Here is a 26,834-nt window from a genome sequence, read left to right as displayed (position 1 = left end):
TTCTCTGGAAACTCAGATGATGTGAGCACCATCACAACAGTATTGGAACACAGCAGCTTTAATGCAGTTAGATGAATTCTGATACAGCAGACTGCGCAAGTGGAAAAGTAGTTGTGCATGCGCCCATCATGAGGTTCACAGAATTTAGAGCTATTTTGTTATCGTGGCGATAATGCTTTCTCTTCCTGTTCTATGTGGTCCTAAAAATGATCAACTCATTCATGCTTAAAAGCTGACAGCCAATAATTGGTCATGTAACTGTTGATCAGTTAAAATCTAAATTTGTTAAATGTATTAATAATCATATTTTTTTCCTGATGCTTAAAACCTGCAGGTTCTAGTGCCATGCTGCGGAAGTTTGACCATCAGCAACTATGCAGACTCTCACTTTGACAGCTATGTCCTGCAGCCTGACGAAGATGGATACAGGACAATGGATGGAAAGGTCTGTCTCCTGCCTTAACTTAAGAAGAACTTCAGACTAGTTGCAGTTGGCAGTCTTGAAGTCCTTCTGGCTACTTCAAATTCAAACCACTTGGTTGGGAGCATTAACCACTGACTCCACTTGATCGTATTTCCATGTTAAGTTTCAAATTTGGATGTAAAACTTTATTTTGCTTACTTTAAAGAGGTGTTTTCTGTGTTGTGCAGGAGGTCAGGATCCAGGACAGGCAGGTCCTGCTGAGATCCGGCTGTCCAGCTCCTGTGTCAGTCCCCATCCTGTTTGAGGAAACGTTCTACAATCATCAGGAGCAGAGCTATAGTATCCTCTGCATATCAAGGCCTGTTGGGGTGAATCCAAGCCCAGCAGATGTGAGCCCGCCTCCACCTTACTGCCTAAGGAGCCTGGAGGATGTAAGGGAGTTCCTGGGCCGCCACGCTCAGAAACTAGACAAATTCATCCATGGCTTCTGCCAGGCCTTTAAGGAGCAGGAGAAGAAGGGACTCCGACACCACATAGTAGGATGAGCTCAGAATGTATCTTTGGCATGAAAATGAATTAGATAATATTTATAGAAGAGCTTCACTTGAGTACTGACAGTCATATTGTCTCATCTCCCTTCAGGATTCAGTGAATGGTCTTTACACTAAATGTCTTCAGTGTCTGCTGAGGGACTCTCGCTTGGTGAGTAAAAGCCAACCTGCAGTACCAGCTGTCACTGGCTAAAGAGATGATACAGATAATCTGTTATCTAAGAACTTTTGATGTAAATCTGTAAAGCTTTTTGGAAACTAGTTTTGTTTCTATTTTAGTTCTAAAATCCACCTGATTGTACTACTTAAACAACATCTTCAGTGATTTATGGTATCCACCAGTTCTATTCAAATTAAGGCAGAAGCTAAATGGTAAGCTGGCGTGTGCCAGTTTCAATGACAGCACTGCTTTTGGTAACAAAACACACTTGTACTGGATTGGTACAGGTTTTCTTGTACCAATCCAGTACAAGAAAACCAATACAAGGAATGAGTTTTGAATAGAGATATCAGTAGATGTTGTGGAGCTTTTGATGATGGCTTACAGGTTTCAAAAGATTTACCTTGCGATGTCTTGTGACATCCATGTCACTGTGGTCTATCTTGACCAAAAAAAGGCAGAGTGAACTTTTAAATGTTTAAGTTGAGATGGAAAAGAAAGCAGTCACCCTTTAAAATAAGGCATTTAGGAGGGTCAAGCAGTAGTTGTCAGATGGTTATATATAAGGGAAAATGTGCAACCAGCTAGTTATTATGGCAATGTCAAACACAACACGGGTCCTGATGTATATTGGAGGTGGCCTACATCATATATACCCGATTTAAACTTGACATAACATAAAAGTTTACCAGACCATGCACTGCAGTAATCGATCAGTCAGAATTAAACAAAGCTGTGTAATAAACACTGCAAATATATAACACATACATATAATTTAAAATTGATGAGTTACTTGTCACAGGAATAATGCTACCATCTATTATGCTAACTATGCTAACTAATATGAAAAAACTGCTTTTCTTTACACCACATAGAGAAGACAAAAGTTCTAAAAATGTTAAGCAGCCTAGTTAGCAGAGAACCTAACTCACATGTTGTGGTAAAGATACAATTTAATCACAGTCATGATGCACCTAATTAAAAATAACTTTACTGATTTAGTTCAATAAAAAAGAGCTTAAGTTAAAACAACATATTTCATTTTAATGTATCCTTTGATGCTTGTCTTCCTTTAAAAAGGCGGGTTATTAGCATCAGCATCTAAACTAATCTAAATGTTTACCTCTCTTTCTCAGTTTCATACAAAAGTCTGTCACAGCTGTTTTTGTAATGGTCTTGAGTTATGTACTGCAGACATGCAAAAGACATTCAACCTCCTCCTGATTTATTCTGTTTGTGTGCATCACCAGTTCAACTGTGTTACATATTCAAAACAAAAGCATTCAGATAAATTTAATATTAAATTAATATTCCCTGTAACACTAGGGATTTATTTAGTAAGAGTCATGTAATAAGCAGAATTAGGGCTAAACGATCTATCGTTTTAGACCGAAAATTGCGATCTCAGATGACGTGATTTTGAGATTGTCAAAACTACGTTTTTTTGCACTGCTCCTAACTGAATCAGGTTTTGTTTTGTCAAATGCTATGGCTGAAAACGAAAAGAAAACGGAGGAACTGGTCCCTAAAACAAACTCCACCTTTATGTTCGGTACTATTTTTGCCGGCAGCAGCGGCGCGTCTTCTAAGCCTGTGTCTGTGTGTGCGTGCGCGACGTGTGTCGCAGTGGAAGTGCCGCGTGTAAATGCTACGAGCACGTTATATTCAGGTTCGCTGCTGTTGTGCCGTCAGCAGGTGTGTGTGTGTCGCTTGTGTGTGTCGCGTGTGTACATCAGATGCAGACAGAGGCAACAGCTAATGACGTCACGTCACGTCATGAAGAGGCTCCAATGAGGACTCTAGTAAACGGTGGACAGAGGTGACAGCAGCAGCTCCGTTTTTCCTTAGATATGATTCCCATTAAAGTTTGATCATTTGTTCTAAATCACATTGAACTTTAAGAGTTACTTAAGTCTCAATACTGTATTTATTGTTTAACCTTAGGAGGCACACTTCAGTCTGTTTAAATGACTGTTGAATAATACTTTACAGAACTACATTAGTCTTCTTTTTAACCTATTTGAAATAAAACTTAACTTTGTTCTGTAATTGTTATTTAAATTTTCATGTTTATTGAAAACTAATACTGAGTGCACATTATCAGAGTTTACTTTTAGATCTACTAATAGTTTTTGAGAAGTGACAGAGTAGGCTACCTGAAGTCATTTACACAGAAACATGCTTGACATCATTTGAAAAAAATCGTGGATGAAATCGAAATCGCAATATTTGCCAGAAAAATCGCAATTCAATTTATTCTTAAAATCGTTCAGCCCGAAGCAGAATGAATGTTGATCAGCCATTTTGTTGTGCTGCCATAGTCCAGCCTACAGAAACTGTTCACTACATTGATCTCACACATTGTGACCTGTCTCTTGCATCTCTCCACTGGGACACAGAAACTTGACACCACAAGACAGCAGAATCTGGAATATAGAATGATAAAATGACACAATAGTTATTCAGTCTGCTCAATTTATGCTCAATCCTGATATGCTTTACAGTGACTAATGCATTTCTGTGCATTTACCGGTCAGTCTGATGAATGTCTTATGTCTTATGCAGAAACTGCTGGCAAAGCAGGAGCTTCAGATGACTCTTCTTAAACAGGCTGTGGAGGTAACATCACTTCATTGTAGTGGGTCTTAAATGTTAGTATAAGGCAAAAACAGCTTCAAGCACTGTGGTGGAGGACTGATGGTTTGGGCTTGTTTTGCAGCTACATGACCTGGACACCTTGCAGTCATTGAGTAGACTATGAACTCCTCTGAATACCAGAGTATACTAGAGCAATGTGAGGACATCTGTCTGACAGTTAAAGCGTGGTGGAAACAGGGTCATGAAACAGGACAATGATCCAAAACACAGCAATAAATCTACATCAGAATCACTGAAAAAGAAAATAATCAAGATTTTGGAATGGTCTAGTCAAAGTCTCAACCCAACTGAAATGATAAAGTCTGTTCTTAAATGAATGCCCAAAACCTGAATGAACTGAAATAGAGTAGTGAAGAAGAATGGAGCAGAACCCCCCCCCCCCCCATGGTGTAAGAGACTGATAAAGTCATACAGGAAAAAGGTGGATCTACAAGATACTGAATCATGGAGGGTACTTAGTATTGTTTTTTTTCTTTTTGGCTTCATTTTTGCTAAATAAATAATGGCACAGTGACAAAGTTTTATGTTGTTGTTTGTCTGAAGATTTATTTGTCTAATACTAAGGTACAATAGATCTATATGATTTTTACACAAAAACTAAAGAGAGTGTACTGACTATTTAATTATTGGCCTACTATTAAATTGTAGGCCATGTCAGAAAGGAAAGGCACATTACAGCATAGTACTAGAATTATAACAGGATTTTACCTGCCTGTAGCAAGCAGCATGACTCAAAAACAAAATTGAGCCATGGAATTATATGTACCTGCGATATAACAGCTGTTATGTAAACTTACATAATGTAAGCCATGTGACCTTAAATCACCACACAGTTTTGTCATTTCATGCATGACAGAATTTATCTGAAGAACTGAGAAAACTGTGAAGTCTGTTTGAAACGAACTGCTAGAAAAATCCAACATAGTTGAGGTTTGGCCTGTTAATGTTGTTTAAATAATGTTGTGTGTTTCTGCTGCTTTTCCAGATGTATGTTCATCATGGTATCCATGATTTAATCTTCAACTTTGTGGGAACACTTGAAGCGAGCCAGGTATCCATACCTGACAATTGTTATTATGTAATGTAACTGTGTCCGTATTTGTGTTTGTTCTGATTGTCACAGAGCCTCTCTAATGTCTGTCATCATCAGGATGCTGCCTTCAACAAAACCACCAGGAGTCTGCAGGAGCTGCAGCAGACAGACCTGGGAGTCAAACCTGAGTTCAGGTCAGTTCAACATGTGAAAGCTGCAATACAGAGGGACAAAATCATCCATATGTCATTCTTAACACAAAAAAATTAATATATAAAGCTTGACTGGGGAAAAGAATGAACTCATTTTGTTTACACATGTGACTTTTTGAAAACCAAAGTCTTGCCGCTTTTATTTTGATGAGGGTTTATTAGAAGAAGGGGCTTTAGGCGCTGGCTAAAACAGCTTTATTTCACAAAAGCTTTCAACCATATCATGGACCTTAGAATGTGTATTACATGGACCCTCAGTCACACATACACCTACAGTAACAGTGGAGATTTAGCAAGCCAGTGTCCTTAAACTGTCATGAGCTCTACTTACTGAATATTTGCCTCCAGACTAAAGACTCATTGAAAATGTTGGACCTGTCCCCTTCTATTTCTGTAGTATAAACCTGTCTCGGGCAAAGAGGGAACTGAGTCAACTCAACCAACAGACGTCCCCGTTGCTCAAACTGCTCTGCTTGCGCCAAGTGGCTCTGACCACCACCCAGACGCCCAGACGTACTGGTACATAGAGTGTGTGTGTATAATCATCCTCAAAAGATGTCTTTAATCATCTTAATTAGATTAGAATTTAGATGAATCTGAAAACTAATTTCTAACACCACTGGTGTCAAGTCTGAAGATCCTAAACATTTCTAATCCTATTTAAGGCTAAATTATAAATTAAAAAAGCCCTACTAAGATCACATTATCTCGGCTCCTTTTCTGATAACAGACCAAAACCACCAGGAAAGAAAATGTGATTTTTAAAATCTGATCACATTTAAGAGCATCTATCATATTTTTTATTGTGTCATTGCTGTGAGTGAAATGACCTCAGAATCTATCAGGGAAGATGTGTCCAGCCAGAGTCTGACCTCTGTGTGATCTTGAACGTCCTCTCACTGGGTGTAATCAGATCAGCACACAGGACAGTACCTACTCTGTCAGATCCTAATATGTTTGTCCTGTTTGCTTTGGAAATGCAAGCTTATTGGCTAACAACAGCCGTGTTGTCAGTCTGCAGAGTGGTATGATGCACTTCCTAATTGATGTTTGTCAAGAGGCCTATTTAGTCATTTCGTTCAGACAGAGGGAGAGTGTCTAGCAGGATTAGGAAAATGAATGAAAAATAGGAGTGAAAAATGACATGCCATTTTTCATGTATCCTTTGCAGTCACTATAGATGCCGTGAGTGCAGATGACCTCCTCTCTGTTGTTCTCTATCTGCTGGTGAAGACAGAAATCCCTAACTGGTAAGCAGAATACAGTTTAAAATAAGAATTATAGGTGTATTATTTTTCAGTTACAACCCTTAGTCTTAGATGTAGAGAAAAGGTTGTGTCATTAAGTCAACTCGTCACTTTTGCTGTCTGTCTTCACTGATGTGTCACTGGGCAAGACTTACAGTGGTATGTAAAAGTGTTTGCCCCCTCCTGCATGACGCATGATCCACCCACGAGAGGTGGATCTAGCCGGATTGGCTCAAATGTGGCTCAGGTGTGAATGCAAATGTGGCGAGCGAATCCGGCTAGCGACATGCTACTTTCGGTTAGCGATGTGCTACTTCCGGTTAGCGATGTGCTACTTCCGGTTTACGTGGCGCGACACGGGACAAAAAAACACAGCAAACACGCTGGATGAAGCCGGATTGAGTGCGGACACAAGTGTGTGCTAGCCAGATTTGAAAATAGGTCTGAACGCATCCAGTTTAAAGGCTGTCTGGGCTCAATCCTACTCTAGCTGGAATGACTTTCTCCAGTGTGAACGGGGCCTTAAAGAGGTTCATGCTCAAAAACCCTCCAATGTGGCTTAAATTACAAATCTGCAAACATGAGACAGGTCAAAATTACTCCACAGTGCTGTAAAGACCGATTAACAGTTATCACAAACGCTTGTTGCTACTGGTCCAACCAGTTATTTGGTTTAGGTGCAATCACTTTTTTCACACAGGGCCACGTAGGTTTGGATTTTTTTCCCTTTAAAAATAAACACCTTCATTTGAAAACTGCATTTTGTTTTTTCTTGGTTTATTTTTGTCAAATATTTACAATGACAATGACAAACACACCACTGTAGTTGACTCTTGTGTCTCTACTAGCATTGGATGTAAGCCATTTTTTACCGTTTTACACTTTACAGTCACTGTGGGCTCATTGCTCATGTCTTTTGTGAATTATGACAGTTATAATGCCAGAAAATACAAATAAAACCCACACTGAATGCATCTTCCAACAACTTGTTAGGACCAACTTGTTAGGACAGGACGGTGCGAGAGCCCTATTGAAACCCTAGGGATTATTATTAGGGCACAAAACCTACGACACTGTCGCCATTGGCGGGCGTGGCCGCATGGCTCTGCAGCACCCCCTGAAGTGTGAAAATATTCACCGCAACTGCTACAGGCCTGCCACTTGGTACACTGATGTATTGCCTTGTGACAAGAAAAAACAAAAATGGACAAAAATTCCACGACGTACAGGAAGTCCGCCATTTTAAAAAACCCCGCCATGTTCCAATTTGCTCACCCCGCACTTTTGCGAACTTCTCCTAGAGGAATTGCTAGATACGGCCAAAAAACGCAGCACTTCGTCATACGGTTTGGCTGTGGCGCCACCACAAAGTTGACCCTTCGCCAACACACAGGAAATTGATGTATCTGTGGCTGTATCTCCCACATACTTCATCCTGTATTGATGAAAATCAGGCATGCTGAGCCTGTCATTCTGCACAGACTTGTATAAACATATGCACATGTGGGCATGGCTGTGTGGCTCGGCAGCGCCAACCTAGTATTAGATATGGGTTCCACTTTGACCTACACACATGAAAATCGGTACACATATGTATCACCTCTACACAAGACAAACAGTCTCTTGGAGGCAACCTCTACAAGGCACACAAAGGCTGCCGTTTTTTAAAAAACCACGCCATTTTGCATTTTTCACTCCCCACACTTTTGAACACTCCTCCTAGGGGATTTGTCCAATCCAGCAGAAAATTGGTGCACTTGCCCTTAAGGCATTAGGGACCAAAAGTTATCATAAACGCAGCACTTCGTCATATGGTCTGGCTGTGGCGCAGCCACGAAATTGATGTTGCCAACGCACAGGAAATAGATGTTTTTGTGGCTGTATCTCCCTCATACTTCATCCTATGTGGATGAAATTTTACAGTCATGCTGCACATCGGACTCTGCACACACTGATATGCTGATATGTTACAGTCACTGCGCCACCTACTGGCCGGAGGACCTGTCTTTTCTGTGTGTGTGTGTTTTGGTGTACTCTTCTGCCATGCAGACCACAGCTCATGCCGGTACCAGGGGGAGAGAGGTCGTGGGACGATAGGGGAGGCAGCGACTGCTGGTCCCGCGGACCGCAAGGGCTGCAAGGGTCCGTCGTCGCTGCTTGCAGCTTTAATTAGGGCCCGAGCACCGAATGGTGCAAGAGCCCTATTGAAATGCAAGCGTTTATTATTAGGCCCTATTGTAATTGCTGGTATTATTATTATTAGGGCCCGAGCACCGAGTGGTGCAAAGGCCCTATTGTAATTGTAATGTTTATTAGGGCCCGAGCACCGAGTGGTGCGAAGGCCCTATTGTAATTGTAATGTTTATTAGGGCCCGAGCACCGAGTGGTGCAAAGGCCCTATTGTAATTGTAGTGTTTATTATTATTAGGGCCCGAGCACCGACTGGTGCAAGAGCCCTATTGAAATGCAAGCGTTTATTAGGGCCCGAGCACCGAAAGGTGCAAGAGCCCTATTGAAATGCAAGTGTTTATTTAGGGCCCGAGCACCGAGTGGTGCGAAGGCCCTATTGTAATTGCTGTGTTTATTATTAGGGCCCGAGCACCGAATGGTGCAAGAGCCCTATTGAAATGCAAGCGTTTATACTTGACTCTGGTTCCGGCACCGGTATCGCATCGCATGACTCTGCAGCGCCCCCTAAAGTGTGAAAATATTCACCGCAAGTGCTACAGACTTCAAACTCGGTACACTGATGTATCGCCTCGTGACAAGAAAAAAAGCCTCTTGGACGAAAATGCCACGATGTACAGGAAGTCCGCCATTTTGAAAAAACCACGCCTTGTTCCAATTTGCCCACCCCGCACTTTTGCGAACTCCTCCTAGTGGAATTGCTTGATACGGCTGAAAATTGGTGCACTCGCCCTTAAGGGCTTAGGGAACAAAAGTTATCAAAAACGCAGCACTTTGTCATACAGTCTGGCTGTGGCGCCACCACGAAGTTGACCCTTCGCCAACGCACAGGAAATGGATGTGTTTGTGGCTGTATCTCCCACATACTTCATCCAATGTAAATGAAAAAATCAGGCACGCTGAGCCTGTCATTCTGAACAGATTGATATGCTAATGACCAGATACTCTCATAGCGCCACCTACTGGTGGTATGAATTGTGTTCAGTCCGATTCCCATTTTCCACACCTCGTATTTGAACGAACTCCTCCTAGGGATATACTCTGACAGACCTGAGATTTAGTCCCATAGCTTTGAAGACATGGCTGAGGAAAAGTTATCAAAAACGCAGCTCGACGTTACACTGTGCATGGGGCATCGCCACAAAGGTGACCCTTCGCCACTATAGAAAAAGCTTCTGTGTTTCTTGATTTGTTCATCGTACCTGCCTCTTACTCTATCATGACATCAGCCCCTGTACACCTTTTCATATCACCTCATCGTCATATGTGGGCATGGCCACATGGCTCAGCAGCGCCCCCTGGAATGAGATCTGCTTCCCCGTTTGACCTACAGACACGAAAATTGGTACACATATGTATCACCTCTACACAAGACAAAAAGTCTCTTGGAGGTATCCTCTAAAATGCACAGGCAGCCATTTTGAAAAAACTGCACCATTTTGCTGTTTTCACTCCCCGCGCTTTTACAAACTCCTCCAAGAGGATTTTTTTTTTTTTTTTTTTTTTTTTTCTTAACATGCCCAACACGCCTCGCATACTTCAACCAATTGAGCTAAAACTCACTGTGTCAACTCAGGACACCATAGGGAATAGACGCATTCCAAAACAAAAGTATTACGGTGTGGTGGGGGCGTGGCCTCAAAGTTGACCATTCGCCATTACAAAAGAACTCCCTGTATGTAACGCGTAGCCCCGCTGGCCAGTTTGACACAGGATCATGAAAATTAGCACACATGTGCATCACCCCAAGACGCACAAAAAAGTCTCTTGGACCCCCCATCCAAACCCAACAGGAAGTCCGCCATTTTGACTTTTGTGGCCATTTTTTGCCTATTTGTGACCCTGCTTCAAAACTTTTCATGCCTCACATACTTTATTCAATTGAGCTGAAATTCACTGTGTCTACTCAGGACACCATAGGGAATAGACACATTCCAAAACTCTTTCAAAAGTATTACCGTGTGGCGGGGGAGTGGTCTCAAAGTTGACCATTCGCCATTACAAAGGAACTCGCTGTGTTTTATGCAGTACTACCCATATACTTTATGCAATGTGCACAAAATCTTACAGGACTGCTATGGACCCGAGTCTGAACAGATATACACTCAACAAAAATATAAACGCAACACTTTTGTTTTTGCTCCCATGTTTCATGAGATGGACTTGAAGATCTAAACTTCATTCCAGATACACAATATTACCATTCCTCTCAAACATTGTTCACAAATCTGTCTAGATGTGTGATAGTGAGCACTTCTGCTTTGCTGAGATAATCCATCCCACCTCACAGGTGTGCCACATCAAGATGCTGATCTGACATCATTATTAGTGCACAGGTGTACCTCAAACTGCCCACAATAAAAGGCCACCCTGAAATGTGCAGTTTTGTCTCACAGCAAAATGCCACAGATGCCACAAGCATTGAGGGAGCGTGCAATTGGCATGCTGACAGCAGGAATGTCAACCAGATCTGTTGCTCGTGCATTGAATGTTCATTTCTCCACCATAAGCCGTCTCCAAAGGCGTTTCAGAGAATATGGCAGTACATCCAACCGGCCTCACAACCGCAGACCACGAGTAACCACACCAGCCCAGGACCTCCACATCCAGCAGGTTCACCTCCGAGATCGTCTGAGACCAGCCACTCAGACAGCTGCTGAAACAATTGGTTTGCATAACCAAACAATTTCTGCACAAACTGTCAGAAACCGTCTCAGGGAAGCTCAACTGCATGCTCGTCGTCCTCATCGGGGTCTTAACCTGACTCCAGATCGTCGCCGTAACAGACTTGAGTGGGCAAATGCTCACATTCGATGGCGTCTAGCACGTTGGAGAGGTGTTCTCTTCACGGATGAATCTCGGTTTACATTGTTCAGGGCAGATGGCAGACAGCGTGTGTGGCGTCGTGTGGGTGAGCGCTTTGCTGATGTCAATGTTGTAGATCGAGTGGCCCATGGTGGTGGTGGGGTCATGGTATGGGCAGGCATCTGTTATGGACGAAGAACACAGGTGCATTTTATTGATGGCATTTTGAATGCACAGAGATACCGTGATGAGATCCTGAGGCCCATTGTTGTGCCATACATCCATGAACATCACCTCATGTTTCAGCAAGATAACGCACGGCCCCATGTTGCAAGGATCTGTACACAATTCTTGGAAGCTGAAAATGTCCCAGTTCTTGCATGGCCAGCATACTCACCGGACATGTCACCCATTGAACATGTTTGGGATGTGCTTGACCGGCGCATACGACAGCGACCCAACAGGAAGTCCGCCATTTGAAAGTTTGTGGCCATTTTTGGCGATGTGTGACCCTGCTGCAAAACTTTTCACGCCTCGCATACTTCATCGGATTGAGCTGAAAGTCACCGTGTCCACTCAGGACACCATAGGGAATAGACGCATTCAAAAACTCTTACAATAGTGTGACGGTGTGGCTGGGGCGTGGCCTCAAAGTTTGACCATTTCAGAGGAAACAGGAAGTCACTATAACTTCTTCGTTTTCTGTCCGATCTGTACGAAATGTCACATGTATGATCAGAGTCTGACCCTAAACACATCTATACAACAATATTGAGGCTTTGACAGAGCGCCACCTACTGGCTACACAAAATGTTGTGTTTCCATAGGTTTTTCTGCCTGCCCCTGTGGCCCGTTTTGAGTAGGGTCATGAAAATTGGCACACGTGTATCACGCCAAGATGCACAAAAAAGTCTTGGACCCCCCCTCCAAACCCAACAGGAAGTCCGCCATTTTGAAATTTCTGTTAATTTTTGGCGATTTGTGACCCTCCTACAAAACTTTTCACGCCTCGCATACTTCATCCAAATGAGCTTAAACTCACTGTGTCAACTCAGGACACCTAAGGGAATAGACGCATTCCAAAACTCTTACAAAAGTATTACGGTGTGGTGGGGGCGTGGCTTCAAAGTTGACCATTCACCATTACAAAGGAACTCTCTGTATTTTTTGCCCTAACGAGTAGCCCGGCTGGCCAGTTTTACACAGGATCATGAAAATTAGCACACATGTGTATCACCCCAAGACACACAAAAAAGTCTCTTGGACCACCCCTCCAAACCCAACAGGAAGTCCCCCATTTTGACTTTTGTGGCCATTTTTTGCCTATTTGTGACCCTGCTACAAAACTTTTCACGCCTTGCATACTTCATACTTCATCCAATTGAGGTGAAATTCACTGTGTCCACTCAGGACACCATAGGGAATAGACGCATTCCAAAACTCTTTCAAAAGTCTTACGGTGTGTGGCCGGGGCATGGCAGTAAACATTTTCACAATAAATGATTTCACAGTAAACAGGAAGTCGCTATAACATCTGTGTTTACTGTCCGATTTGTACCAAATGTCACATGTATGCTCAGACCCTGACCCTAAACAAATCTATACAACAATATTGAGGCTTTGACAGAGCGCCACCTACTGGCTACACAAAATGTTGTGTTTTCACAGGTTTTTCTGCCTGCCCCATTAGGGTTAAAATTCTCCTTGTTTCTTTTGATCACGTCCCGAGTTGGTTTATGAGGAAGGAGTGGATAAATTCTGGTCTCAAGATTACAATTTATTGAACAATGAGTCACAGAGCTCTGGGTTGTTGCACACAAAGAACCAAACAAGAACAACACAAGAACAGGACAACCAACACAACGAACAACCACACAGCAACAACGAACAACGCAACAACAACTTGACATGGAATTCACACATTGATATACCACGTTCCTGCCTGGCGGCCCACAGGGGCATCTACTGCCCCCCCTGCAGACCCTGGGTCATACAGCGAATAGACTATTAGTGTTTATTCCCTAATAAGGTAAAGCTTCAATTCCTTAAATCTCAAAGGTTGTGAGGCTGATCTAGGGGTGACCATAAACTAAGCACTCAGGAGAAAAACACATTCCTTTAGAATCTGGCTTTTATCAGGTCAAAGGTGCTGCTGTCCTTAGTCTGAATTTATGACCATCTCATACCAACCGGAGCTCTCTCCAGAGAGCAGAAAAACAACTGATCTCATCAGCCACAGCCTGAAATGCAGAAAACAAAGTTATATGACACACTATGAAATTACTTCTTAATACATTCAGTATCCTCGAATTACTTTGATTTTCTATAAAACTTCCTAACACATGAACACTTATGAAAATCACATTATTAAGTGATAAACACGTTTACATCAATACTTCATGTGAGTGGCACACTTCTATATATCTGAACACACACTGCATGTTAACACCGTGCAGAATAAATTCTTTCACCTTACACCCCCTGGCCTGTTTTGTGTAGAATTATGAAACTTGGTACACCTGTGTGTTACACCAAGACGCACAAAAAAGTCTCAAAGTTCCCAAACCCAACAGGAAGTCCGCCATTTTGACTTTTGTGGCCATTTTTTGTGACCCTGCTACAAAACTTTTCACGCCTTGCATACTTCATACTTCATCCAATTGAGCTGAAATTCACTGTGTCCACTCAGGACACCATAGGGAATGTGTCTGTGTGTTTCCAATGTGCCTGTAGCTCTTCGGCTTTTCCGGGCTTAAACAGATAGCTTTGACTGATAAGTAATGACTCTTGAATGGTCTCGTTGGCAGGATGGCCAACCTGAGCTACATGCGGAACTTCTGCTTCAGCCACTCGACTAAAGATGAACTCAGCTACTGTCTGAGCACCTTCGAGGCTGCAGTGGAGTACATCAACCTTGGGAAGCTGCAAGACACACACTCTGTGAGACACACACTATCACACATCCACAAGAACACAAGGATCATCATCATCTGAGTGCCGAAACATCTTCGCCATCTACGTCTTCTTTTTTTTGTCCCCTTTAGGGCTCATGTGAGCTCAACGACAAAGCGCTGTTTAAGGAGAGAATGAGTCTGCTGGCTCAGAGTGGTGCTACACCCATCCATAGTCTGTTTGAGGTGACTCCCAACATCCCAGAATCCATGTGCTGCTTTACCATTATTACTAATCTCCTGTCTTCCACTCCTTTTTGTATTTTAGCACATAGCAAATGGAAATGAAGTAGAGGTGGAACGTCTGCTAAGTGAAGGAGAAGGAGATGAGGATGTCAGGATGTGTCACCCCCTGTGTTCCTGTGACCTCTGTGACCTCCAGCTGTCCGGGTCAGTATCCACACAGAAAAAATTGAAACAAAGCTGACAATGGGACAAATCCCATCTGGGTTTTTAGATTTTGGTCCATTTTGTGTTGCCTCAGAGCTGTGGGAACAAAAAGCAGGGTGTGCTTTTACTTCCTACTCGAACACCCATATGGGTACTATAAGACCACACATAGTATTTAAACATTTTTATGCTAACTTCCTGGGGGAAATTCAGATAAACTTCTTTGTATAGAAAAGATTTGACATTGCATACAGTATTTGACACAAAGCTCCGTTGGCACTGCTTTCTTACAAACAACTTGCTGCTGTGAACAAGATGAATTCTGTGTACTTTACAATTTCCTATAACATTCAGAATTAACTCCGCCCACAGCCATCTTTCTATTTAACCCTGTCATAACCCTGTAAACTCTACTGTAAACGGATTGATTGTGTTCCAGGCGATTGAATGATCCGTCCATCGTCACATCTTTCTCCAGAGATGACCGAGGTTACACTCCGCTGCATGCTGCTGCTATTTGTGGTGAGCTGCTAACACACAGATGAGGATAAAACATTGTTTTGTTTGGTACTCTTTGCTCTACTTTGTATAAAAATGCTTTACATCTGTGTATGACAGGTCAGGCCCAGCTGATTGACCTGCTGGTGCGTAAAGGAGCTCCAGTTAACGCCACAGACTACCACGCACTCACGCCACTCCACCTGGCCTGTCAACGGGGGTACCAGGGAGTCACGGTGAGCACATACAGTCTCTTTGATTCTTCGATGCATCACAATTCGGCCCGAGACGATTCTGAATCGATAAATAAATGTTAAAGCATTGATAATCTAAACATAAAATACACGGAACGAAAAGGCGACAATTTAATATGCAGCACAATGTCACCCGGACACTTTACTGGGACACAAACCAGAGAGGACACAAGGGTGAGAGCTCTTACCATTAACACGTGATCTTTAAACAATGCACAAGTTTTTGGACCATTACAACAAACCAGACGGACAGCTGAGGACTGTACTGCCAAACTGTCATCAGATTATGATGAATCAGTTTGTGTGTGACTTAAAACTAAATCAATGCTTTAATAGCGGTATATTGCATAAAACTTAAATGTATGTTCTGCTTTTGTATTCTGTTGTGTAGTTACTGCTTCTGCACTACAAGGCCAACACTGATGCTCAGGACAACAACGGCAACACACCACTGCACCTTGCCTGCATGTATGGACATGAGGACGTACGTCATTCTTTCATTATTCATATATTCATTATTAACAAAAGGAAATAAACCATACCTGTCAGCTCCTTCACTGTAGTCTTTCTCTGTGATGGTGTTCATCCTGTGTGTACTTTATTTTAGTGTGTGAAGGCCCTGGTGTACTACGACATCCAAACATGCTGTCTGGATCTGCAGAACGACAAAGGAGACACAGCCCTGCACATGGCGGCCCGCTGGGGCTACGAGGGAATCATCCAGGTGCTGCTGGAGAATGGAGCGAGCACCCATATCCTCAACAGGAACAAGGAGTCGCCTCTGCAGTGTGCGCTCAACTCCAAGGTCAGCAAAAAATGTTTACACTAGTGGAGCTGCACCATAATTTCTCAGCTGTTGAACATGCTGAACTTGTCAAATTGTTTGGTGTTGTCTAAATAAGGAAGCCAGGTGCAGTTTTCATTTGGGAGGTTGATGCCACCTTACATCTGAACTTGGAGAAACACTGAGGCTGGCTCAGATTTCTTAAAGATGTGACACAAGGCATTCTTAACTGCAGATGGACTTCATGCTCAATAATCCACTGACATCACTCAAATGGTGAATACTACAGCAAGAAATCCTGCATGAAAAAGTCTCATTCTGTGGGGCTGAATTGGTTTGGAGTGCAGCATCCTGAACCTGCATCAACTCCACACTGATTTTATATTTTTGACCCCTAAGATTAGAGAATCATTGTTTTTTTCCTTATGCCTGATTGAGATAATTGGCTTTCTAACAAAGTTCTTGGTCACCTCTAGGATAATGGCCAAATTGGAGCTTTTTAAAATTAATTAGAGCCTGATTCTCTTCGACAGAGAGCTGGCTTCATTCTGAGTAGTCTGAGTCTTTAGTTTGTCCCGCTATAACCTCTAATAGCTTCCTCTGTAGTACAGATGTTTACATTCAGGTCCTGAGGCACTAATGCCACCTACCTTAACTTTCCTGATGTAACTTGATGCAGAGAGAATGCAAAACAAGGTGAAACTTCTTGGTGCACTAAACAGTCCCAACCCTAGAGTTTTCCTTCAGATGTGCAGATGAGGTTTGGCTAGGCCTCTGTACATACCACTTGCAACATGCAAAAATTGCAATGTGAGGGTACACCAGTTACAGATGACATACCGACGTCTCACTTGCCAAGGCACTCTAAGGGCTGCTGGGCAGATTTTCAAAATTTTCAAAATGTCAAAATGTAAGATCATGTGCCATTCCAGTTTAATTGTTCTGTTTGTTAACAAGGTCATGGAGCTTCCTTTCTTCACACTCAGAGCATGCATGAAACTAAATTGTATGTGTTTTTTTCCCTGTAGATACTTATGTTGTTGCAGTCAACTCAGGATGGACGCCATCGCAGCAGTAGCAGAGTTGATGTGGGTCTCATTTGCTGTTGTGTCTTTGTCAGACTATTTTTCTGTAAATCTTGATGAGATAGAAAAGGCAGAAACAGTTAGGTGGTTGTGTCTGACTTTAAGTTCACCCATCATTAAACCAGCCAAATTAGCCAAGAACATTAAATATTTGGACACATTTCCCCTTCACTGCTTAGAATGTATATTTCCTTCCAGATTTAATTCCTTGCCTTTATATTTTTTCTGGACTTTGTGGAAGGGCTTCTTCCATTACTGGTTGTATTAACTATCAGAATCAGAATTCCTTTATTTATCCCCAAGGGAAAATTCTTTATCAGGATCAGTAGCATCATGCACATTATTCAGTTCAATTTCTCCTTCTTTATAAAGGCTACATCATTTGTGTAGCCTAAATGTGAGTGCATAGTTTTTCATAATGGTTAATGTAGGCGGTTTGCATTTATATCTGTCCTGAAACATATTTTTGGCTTTTTTTTCCATCTGTCTTCGTTTTCATCCTCGTTTCTGTCTTCTCTCCTCCTCTTAGTCTCCCAGTCACTCACCTATGGCTTCAGACTCCAGCAGTCGTCGCTCTTCCATCTCCAGCACATCCTCTCTGGGCTCTGAAGCCAAACCAGAGGGAGAACAAGTTCGCCACAGAGAGGTGAGAGAACACTCAGAGCTGAAGCAGATTATTATGAACATGAAGAAGCTGTAGAAACAATGACATTGCTCCATGTTTCTTTATGTTGTCTGTTTGATTGACAGGTGGAGAAACTGCTGCGTGCAGTGGCAGACGGTGATGTGGAGATGGTGAGATTTTTTCTCCACTTGGTTCACAGAAACAGATGTGTGATTTAGTACCTTTGTTACCTGTATGTGATTGTGTATCTCAGGTGCGTTACCTGTTGGATTGGATGGATGAGGAAGAGGAAGATGAAGGAGAAATACGGACCGAGGTTCTGCTCTGTCACCCTCTGTGTCAGTGTCCAAACTGCGCTCCCACACAGAAGGTGTGCAGCTGTTCAGGGAACAACAGTGGCAATAAGATAAGCTTTGTTGATTAAATATCATCACCTTTAAAATCCTGGAGACTGTGTAATCATGTGATGTGTTTGTGTCCTGTAGCTGTGTACGCTGCAGGCCGGAGCCCTTGGTGTTAACAGCTGCAACTCTGACGGTTTCACGCCACTCCACGTTGCTGCCCTTTATGGCCACTCGTCGCTGGCTTCCCTGCTGATCCGCCACAGGGCCAATGTCAACGCCCGCACCAACCAGTCTGCCACCCCCCTACACCTGGCCAGTCAAAACTGCCACATTCAGGTGAGCATACAGAAGCATCCTTGCAATATTTACTTTATTAAATAAACTTTACTTAAAAAAACAACATTCAGTCAAGGGGGAAAAAAAATAATGCTGTGAAATGTAAATACAATTAAAATTGCAATCAAAACACTGATGAACAATCCCCTGCAAATCAAATTTTACATGCTGGTTTCATGTTCAGGTTTCATATCCTGCTGCACCTGACAGTGTGAGTGTGTTACTGTGTTGAGGCACACCAGTGGTAAAAATAACATGTTTACAGTTATGTAGCAGTGGGTCAAATGCAGAACTGATTCCTTGGAATGAGGAAGTGTGCTTGGTACCCTGCACCACCTTGTGGTCAACAATCTGCAGTGCAGGAAATACTGTATTGAAATGAAAGGCTTCACATCCAATTGAAATTGGCCAGTTTTCACCATGCTCAGGTTAAAGCCAACCTCAGGCTAAACCTCAGGTTGGCTGGTCAGTGTCACAAATTTCTGAGTCTGAGCTGGTCTGTTGTATACATGCCCTTTTTCTTCTAACCTCAAGTTGAGTTTGATCTATCGATGCAGTGCTGATCTGATACTGGTAGTGATTAGGCTTTTGAATGTGTTAACTTCCTGTACACAATGAAGTAATACTGTGTGTTTTTTTGTGTTTATTTGATGATTAGGTGGTCAGGCTTCTTCTAGAGTGCAACGCCAAACTGAATAAGAAGGATCACTATGGCAACACCCCACTGATCCAAGCCTGTCTTCGTGGTAACCTGGAAACAGCCACCACCCTGTTAAAGGTATACACTTACTCGGAGAAGAAGTGAGTGGGTGTCTTCTGTACTTCTTCTGTCTTCAGATCACTCATATTATTTCCATAAACATGACTTTGCATGCAGAGTAATGCGATGGTGAACATAGTGAACCTCCAGGGGAACACTGCTCTCCACGAGGCAGTGCGTGGTGGGCACCAGGCATTGGTGGAGCTGCTGCTGAGGGGCGGGGCCTCAGCTGGCCTCAGGAACAAGCGGCAGAGAACGCCACTAGACTGCGCCTATGAACTGGGTGGCAAGGTATATATTCATACATACACATATATACACACATGTTGCAATACAGTTATTTTTCCACAAGTGCCACATTTTAGTTCACTTTAATATAAAGCACAATCACAGCTCAAACTCAAATATGACAGAAAGACAGAAGTCTTGAAGAAATGGAAAACAACAGTTGTATTTGAGTATTAATTCTACATAAATGATAAACTGGGCTTGATATGTGTAGTGCTCTCGGGTGTTAAAAGTCTTGGTGTTAAAAAAAAATTGAATCATCAATTTTTGTCATGTTGCTGGCACTCATTCATGGCTTATTAGTTGCACTGAGCAGTGCAGAATCTCATTAATGCAAATGGTTTATTTTTCTGGTCAATCTGTTGTTGTCTGAGATGTGTAGAATAACGTGGAATGATGCATGATACATCCAGCAATCAATGCCACTGATCAAAATCAATACGAGAAGTAACACTAATAACGGTATATATCCTCTCCTCCACAGAACACTGAAATCCTGAGAGCTCTGCAGAAAGCATCTGGACTTTCCCCAGACGCTGAACCAATAAAACTCCTCTCTGTGCCCAAAGGAACTCTTGGTATCTATCTATCAAAATGAATTCATTTCTTGTTTTGTATGTATTTTTATATTTTTATTTCCAGGATGATTTTTATTATTTCACATTATTTGATTTTTTTTTGTAAAAGTCACTTGACAGTAATCAAATTAAGATCATGTCAGAAACCCAGTAATCTTCAGCCAGTCTTTAATCAGCATTTCTGTTTTATTGTCGCTGCAGCTCATTCATTTGTGCAGCGTCTGAGGCTACAGGATCACTCTAATGGCAGGAAGCAGAAGCTGGCCCAGTCTATCAGCAGGTGACTGTGAACAAGCCTAAGAGAAACAGAAAAGGAAAACAAAAGAAGAGTAACTGTTCTAATTGTGTGTGCATGTGCTTTGATTCAGAATGCAGCAGATGAAGAAAGGCTCCTCAAGTCCTTCTTCCAGGCGTTCACAAACTTTTAACCAGGTGCACACACATTCTTACTAATATCACACTGTTATTTGCCATACTAGTGGATAAATGTATTGTACCGTGTTGGTAAAATTACTTTACAAAGCTGTCACTGCAGCTCCATCATTTCCTCTCAACATAAAAAAATTATACATAGTCTACTAATAAGTGCAATCTGAGATGTCCTTAAAGGGCCACCGTACAGAGGGTAACATCATAATGTACTCTTTTTAATCTGACTTGACTTTGTAGGTGAATCCAGATAGGCGGAGGCTGAGGCGAGGGGAGACAGTGGAGGTCAGCAGCACCTCGGGAAGCTTCGATCCCAGGCCCCGGCTAAAGGAGCGTCCCTTGAGTCGCTGTCACACCCTGGACCCCGAATTACACACACCAGGGCAACCGGAGTCTTTACACACTCCAAATACATCTGATTACATCCCAAAAGAGTGTGAACGGATGGGTGACACTCCCAAAACCACTGAGAACACTCTGCCAGCAGGTGTCCATACGCCCAGTGATGGAGACGATACACAGCCGGACACCAGTGAACCACATTCCACTGATGTGTCTAACGGCAGCAGAGGAAGTGAAAACTCGCCGTCTCCATCCTCTGACACACACAGCCAGTGCGTGCGGCCTGTGCATCTAGATTTACAGGAATCATGTGACATCCAGCCTCATAATCAAGCTGAAGCTTTGAGGTCAGAGAGTGGGGATGAAGATCCCACTCCAAAATGCCCCACAGACCTGTAATCCCTAATTCAGACACTGTATAGTACACACCAAAAACTGGTCCAGTCCAGTCAGGGCTGAACAGGAGGTGTGTGAGCAGCTGTAAAACTACAGAGTGGGATTATTGTTAAACGTAAAAGAAAAAAAAAAGCCCTAATTTATAGAGTCGTTCATACTGTACGTTTGTTCTTTAATAGAAGTCACCAAACACACAAAACACTTATTGTGGCTTAAGTGCTTTTTTTGTCCAGCTTTAGAGATGCTCTCTTAGAAGGGAATGTGTGTGCTCAAAGCACAATTTTACAGGTACTATTTCTTTGGTCAAAAAAAAGTCCAAGACTCCAACCCAGCAGCTGCAAGACTGTCTGAAAAGATTAGTTTCAGTTTTATGCACTAATCTAAAATATCTCAAAACCTGGAACCAAATTAAATCATAGCTATCAGCACTGAGTAATGAAATATTTTACGAGACACCACAAATAATCCTGATGATGTCTCAGCAAAAAACAAAAATATGTTAAGCAGCTCACTTATCTCATCCTCATCTGAGTTTAGAGCACTTTCATCTAGCCTTTGCAGAAAAGAAAAAGGGATGCAAACTGACTGTATTTTACATTCATATCATATGAATGTCCTTTCTGTAGTTTGATTTTTAAGCCACTAGACTGTAGGTCTGCCTGGAGCACCAGACTCCATTTAAAGAACAGGATTTTTTTACTTGATGTTAGCCTGGTTTCTGTCTTTAAGGACTGATTCACAGCTTAGTTTTCTCTTAGTCCCTGTTGAACACCACTCCCCTTATTATTTTATTTAATTAATTTTATTTTATTTATGATGGTAGAATGTGTTCACTATTCAGAGAGGTTCGGCTTCTCCTGAATTGTTTTGTTTTTCTGCACAGGTTGTAGAGTAGCTTAAAGGATCACACTGCTGGCTCTGCATGCAAAGTATGCAAATGCAGAAATATCTAATTTATAATTTATTTCTGTTTAAATCAACATGCAGAGACTTGCAGCAACAGCACGTAAAACATAAAATTAATGTTAACTGTAGTGCATTAAGGACAACAACACAGCTTTTTTTAGTGTTAAAAAATATGCACAATTAGCGAAAACCTTCAAAATATGCCAAAAATGTATATGTGGCACCAACAGGAAGAGGCTTAAACATAAAAAGAACCAAACAGGACTGGACTATACTAATTATAGAATAGAATAGAAATACGTTATTCATCCCAAGCTGGGAAATTTCACTGTTGCAGCAGCCAAATACAGTCACTCAAGCATAAAAAAATAACAAATATACCTCTAATGGTAAAAATTAAACAGTATAAACATTATTTATAGCAAGATAAATATAAACACAGGTGCAGAAGCAAAAATGTGCAATTTGTAATGCAGGTATAAATATAAGTCTGAAACGGATTGTGCAATTTGGTATGAAAATATGAAATGATATGATATACAAGAACAACCTGTCCCTTACAGCAGTGAGTCCGTGTTATCTCTGGCACAGAGATGAGGTGTTGTACAGTCTTACAGCATCCAGCAGGAAAGATTTCCTGTAGCATTCTGTGTGACAACGAAGCTGCCTGAGCCTATCCATGATGGATAACAGTTTGTTCAGTGTCCTCCTCTCCATTACTGCTTCAAATGTCCTTTGTCTGCAGCCAATGACAGAGCCAGAACCCCCCCCCCCCCCCCCCCCCCAGCAGACCACAGAGGAGAACAGAGTGCTGGCAACAACAGACTGGTAAAAAATCTCCAGCATTTTGCTGCACACGTTGAAGGACCTCAGCTTCCTCAGGAAGTAGAGTCTGCTGCAGGCCTTCTTGTACAAAAATTGTTAAAAATTAAAATTAAAATGTATAAAGAGTTTATTCTAATACGGGAAACTAACAATTTGTTTGTCATGTTTTACATAAATTTGCAATGTTCTTGCAGGTAAAATGTCATCAATGAGGAAAAAAGTCTTAATTGTGATGTTTAGCCTAACCTTTAAAGTCTCTGTAAATACATCGTTCTTATGTACTGGACGAACTAAAGCTTGATTATTAATTTAGAAATAGATCATTGTGCTGAGATTTTATTCCAACTTGACAAACAGATGCAGTACTGTCTCCCCATCAGTGTTAATTTTCACCCGATTATGTAGCATGTCATGTAATTATAGTCAAGTGTTTGTTAGTCAGCAGTTTAATTCCTTAGGCCTCTCCTCCCATGTGTTTGCTGTCTCGCCCACACACACACACAGCCGCTGTTTGTTTCACTATGTCCAATGGATGACAAATGTTTGGTCAAACCACGACACAAGTTATTGTCATTGTTTTTGTACCACTGTTTTATGTTCAGGTTTGAATGTTTGAAGATGTGAATGTGCCTTATTTTATTCACACCCAAATAACTAATAATAAACCTGATTTAGACAATAATAATTTTTATCAGTGGTATGCTTTTTTAATTGAAGAAACATGCAATAACTTACAATGTTATGTTATTGGACAGTTTTTTTTTCACATTACACATTATGAAACATATTACATATTACCTTAAAAACAATTAGAAATGGGTTATATTACAAGGTACAGCTTGAGACAGACATTTTAACTTGGTTATTTAGAAGGCTGCTTCGTTTTTCTCCACATAGCAATGCCTGAGATTTCTGCCCATAGCTGGAGTTCAGTCTTTTAACTTCTGAACTGGTATCATTCATCAAGGGGACACACTAAGCTTTCATTCCATGTCTTTTGTGAATACTTTTGACAAACTACAGTGGACACTGCAGGGCTCTAGACTAACTTTTTGCACTGGTGTGCCTAACTTTTTTTCTTAGGTGCACCGCATCACACTTAATCCATATAGTTTTGTACACATCAGTACTTATTGTACATATAAACGGGCCTAATAATCACATATCATTCTAAAATGAATTTGGACCTTGTATAATGAACACAGTTAAATAAAATGTATTTTAATAGTACTTGTTACATTGCAAGCTGCAACTTGACACAAAATGGAAGACGGCGGCCACTGAGTTATACCTCTGAAGAAACAACCCAGCACAACAGACCAGGATGTTGAGCTCAGTTTAGATTTAATTAAACAAATTAACAAAAACAGCCAGGGATCCCCTCCTCCAACACAAACACAAAGAAAAGCCCCCGAAAAAAATCACTCCTCCCACATTTATAAAAACTACCCACCCCTCCCATAACAAACAGAAAGGGAGGAAAAGTAACCACAACCCAATATATTCAACCATACAAAGCAGTCTAATTACTAAACAAATGTACACACAAAATAGGCAAAAACAACCAACCCATAAACCCATATTATAATTAATTTAACCCAACATAGAGAAGAAAAGAACAAATAAATCCCTTCCAGCATCCCCTCTCTCTCCAGTCCACATAGCAGGCCCCAACAAGGCTGATCTGCCACACCAGGCCTCCATCAGGGCCTCATCAGCACATTCATGGCGCGCCTCCATAACTGTGCTGATGTCAGAGCACCTCAGAAAGAGAGAGAGAGGGGGGGGGGGGTCAGGTGCAATAAAAAAACTCAAACAAACCCAACAATACATAAATACACAAATATGAATAAACAAACAAACACATAGGGGCACCTGAGTTAGTGAGGGGATGCCTGCAGTTCCTCACAGTACTCATTCAAATTATGGACAAATTATGGACTAGCCAACAAGTCTGCATGTCAGAAATCTATAATGAAGATTCAAAGTTCATACAGCACTCTTCATTTCCTGTCGCTCTTCACTTATCCTACGACGGCGTATTAGGGCCAATGTAAGAAAAAAAATACTGACCCGGAAGAGGAGGGGGGGCCAATATTCTGAGATTTAAAGTCGTAAATTTACGAGAAAAAAAGTCGTAAATTTACGAGAAAAAAAGTCGTAGATTTACGAGAAAAAAGTCGCAGATTTACGAGAAAAAAACTCAGAAATTTGCATCCGTTTTTCCTGGTCATGGAATTATGTCGCGTTTGCATACATGCACACGGTTTATGTGTACAGTTTACATATGTGTAAACTGGATAAAAAGCAACTGTTTAAAGTTTTTAGTTTTTATCACGGTGTTGTGAGAGTTGTAGGCCTATATGCCTTATATATAATAATAGGAAGGCAGTGAGTACGTGTGTGCTTACCTGTGTGTGAGTGTGCAGGATACAGGACAGCGTGTTTGTGTAGGAGTGGAAGAGAAGATGACTTGTTAGCTTGAGAGAGGAGCGATTTATTAACAAGAAGTATATGTACAGCGTAAAGAATATGAGAACAAAGCTGCCTGCAAGGACAGAAAAGTGCTCTGGTCCTCCAGCTGTTTGTGACGGTGGGGTTTAACCACGAGCAACGTAGCTCGTCCTCTGTGCTCCCTGACTATGGTCGGGAGGTTGAAGCAGGAAAGGTTATCCACGGTGCTATCTTCTTCACAGCATTGTCACAACTTGATGAGCTTTTCCACGGCGACCGTGACAGCAAGCAGCGTGTCTCCAGATTTGCGACTTTATAGCCCAATGTCAGAGAATATCTGAGGTCTTCCCGTAAATTTGCGAGTTTTTTTCTCGTAAATCTACGACTTTTTTCTCGTAAATTTACGACTTTAAATCTCAGAATATTGCCCCCCCCTCCTCTTCCGGGTCAGTATTTTTTTTTCTTACATTGGCCCTAATACGCCGTCGTACTTATCTATCTGGAAGAGTGAATTAAAAATGATTTAAATTATATACGCCATTATTTGTTTAATAGTTGTGATTGAGATATATTTTGTTTTCTTCTACACAATTCTAATGTAGCTGCAGTATCTCTTCTCTCATCTTCCTCTCTGCCTCTGTGTCTCCTCTCTTTCTAAAGCTGAGCTTCAGCTGACAGGCTTTTCATTCTGTCTGTTACAGTTTTAGCTGTATGCAGATATCATACTGGCAGACAATGGTCCACTATAGCATGATAATAACAATACTTTTTAAATGGGCGTTCGTCATGTAACCATGTACTATTCTTAAAACTAGCTAGCTGACTGCTGTAAGTCGGAGTTAATCAGCCTTCATGGATGGAACCACGCAGGTCAAATAACATTGTCCGTCCGACCTGTTGTTCACTCTATTATAATGCTACGAGCACGTCACGCCTCCTCCCTGAACATTACCAGCTCGTTATCATCTGTCATTCAGGTCAACAGCAAATTAGCAAAACCTACATAGTCCTCTGACACCCGAGGCTCCGATACATGCGCGGTAGCTCATGAAGCTGCAAAGCAATCAAACTCTTGAGATTCTTTAAATATGAGTTAAATATATTACTTAGATGCAAACGATTCACATTTATTTTTTATTATTTATATCTAAGAATTTCATAGCATTAAACGCAGTTAATCACAATTTGTCATTGTGTACATTTTAGTAGAAGAAAAGTTATTGATCACGTTTCTCTTGCATGTGTGTGTATGTGTGGAGGACCTCTTGCTGATTCGCGTATCATAAGTTTTGAACCCGGAACCTCTCGCGCC

At 41.7% G+C, this 26,834-nt stretch overlaps 1 protein-coding gene across 2 annotated transcripts in view; it reads left to right on the top strand.

Moving 5' to 3' along the window:
* The window catches only part of ankrd27 (ankyrin repeat domain 27 (VPS9 domain)), a 28,922-nt gene extending 6,307 nt beyond the window's left edge, over window positions 1–22,615 (top strand). For both annotated transcript variants that reach the window (XM_028408258.1, XM_028408257.1), the window contains 26 exons: window positions 335–445; window positions 652–960; window positions 1,067–1,126; window positions 3,701–3,754; window positions 4,779–4,844; window positions 4,944–5,020; window positions 5,436–5,557; window positions 6,210–6,288; window positions 14,085–14,217; window positions 14,322–14,414; window positions 14,497–14,618; window positions 15,058–15,140; window positions 15,237–15,352; window positions 15,762–15,854; window positions 15,978–16,175; window positions 17,183–17,242; window positions 17,769–17,885; window positions 17,990–18,034; window positions 18,118–18,234; window positions 18,350–18,544; window positions 19,203–19,322; window positions 19,422–19,595; window positions 20,077–20,170; window positions 20,372–20,450; window positions 20,539–20,602; window positions 20,840–22,615. In XM_028408258.1, the coding sequence (XP_028264059.1) occupies window positions 434–445; window positions 652–960; window positions 1,067–1,126; window positions 3,701–3,754; window positions 4,779–4,844; window positions 4,944–5,020; window positions 5,436–5,557; window positions 6,210–6,288; window positions 14,085–14,217; window positions 14,322–14,414; window positions 14,497–14,618; window positions 15,058–15,140; window positions 15,237–15,352; window positions 15,762–15,854; window positions 15,978–16,175; window positions 17,183–17,242; window positions 17,769–17,885; window positions 17,990–18,034; window positions 18,118–18,234; window positions 18,350–18,544; window positions 19,203–19,322; window positions 19,422–19,595; window positions 20,077–20,170; window positions 20,372–20,450; window positions 20,539–20,602; window positions 20,840–21,340 (3,183 nt within the window). In that variant the 5' untranslated portion in view covers window positions 335–433 and the 3' untranslated portion in view covers window positions 21,341–22,615. The remainder of the gene's footprint in view (window positions 1–334; window positions 446–651; window positions 961–1,066; window positions 1,127–3,700; window positions 3,755–4,778; window positions 4,845–4,943; window positions 5,021–5,435; window positions 5,558–6,209; window positions 6,289–14,084; window positions 14,218–14,321; window positions 14,415–14,496; window positions 14,619–15,057; window positions 15,141–15,236; window positions 15,353–15,761; window positions 15,855–15,977; window positions 16,176–17,182; window positions 17,243–17,768; window positions 17,886–17,989; window positions 18,035–18,117; window positions 18,235–18,349; window positions 18,545–19,202; window positions 19,323–19,421; window positions 19,596–20,076; window positions 20,171–20,371; window positions 20,451–20,538; window positions 20,603–20,839) is intronic.
* The last annotated feature ends 4,219 nt before the right edge of the window (window positions 22,616–26,834 follow it).

This window comes from Parambassis ranga, chromosome 6, assembly GCF_900634625.1.
Source record: "Parambassis ranga chromosome 6, fParRan2.1, whole genome shotgun sequence".
NCBI classification, from domain to species: domain Eukaryota; kingdom Metazoa; phylum Chordata; class Actinopteri; family Ambassidae; genus Parambassis; species Parambassis ranga.
The sequence above is the reverse complement of the archived record's forward strand: the minus strand, read 5'-3'. Positions and strand labels throughout refer to the sequence as shown.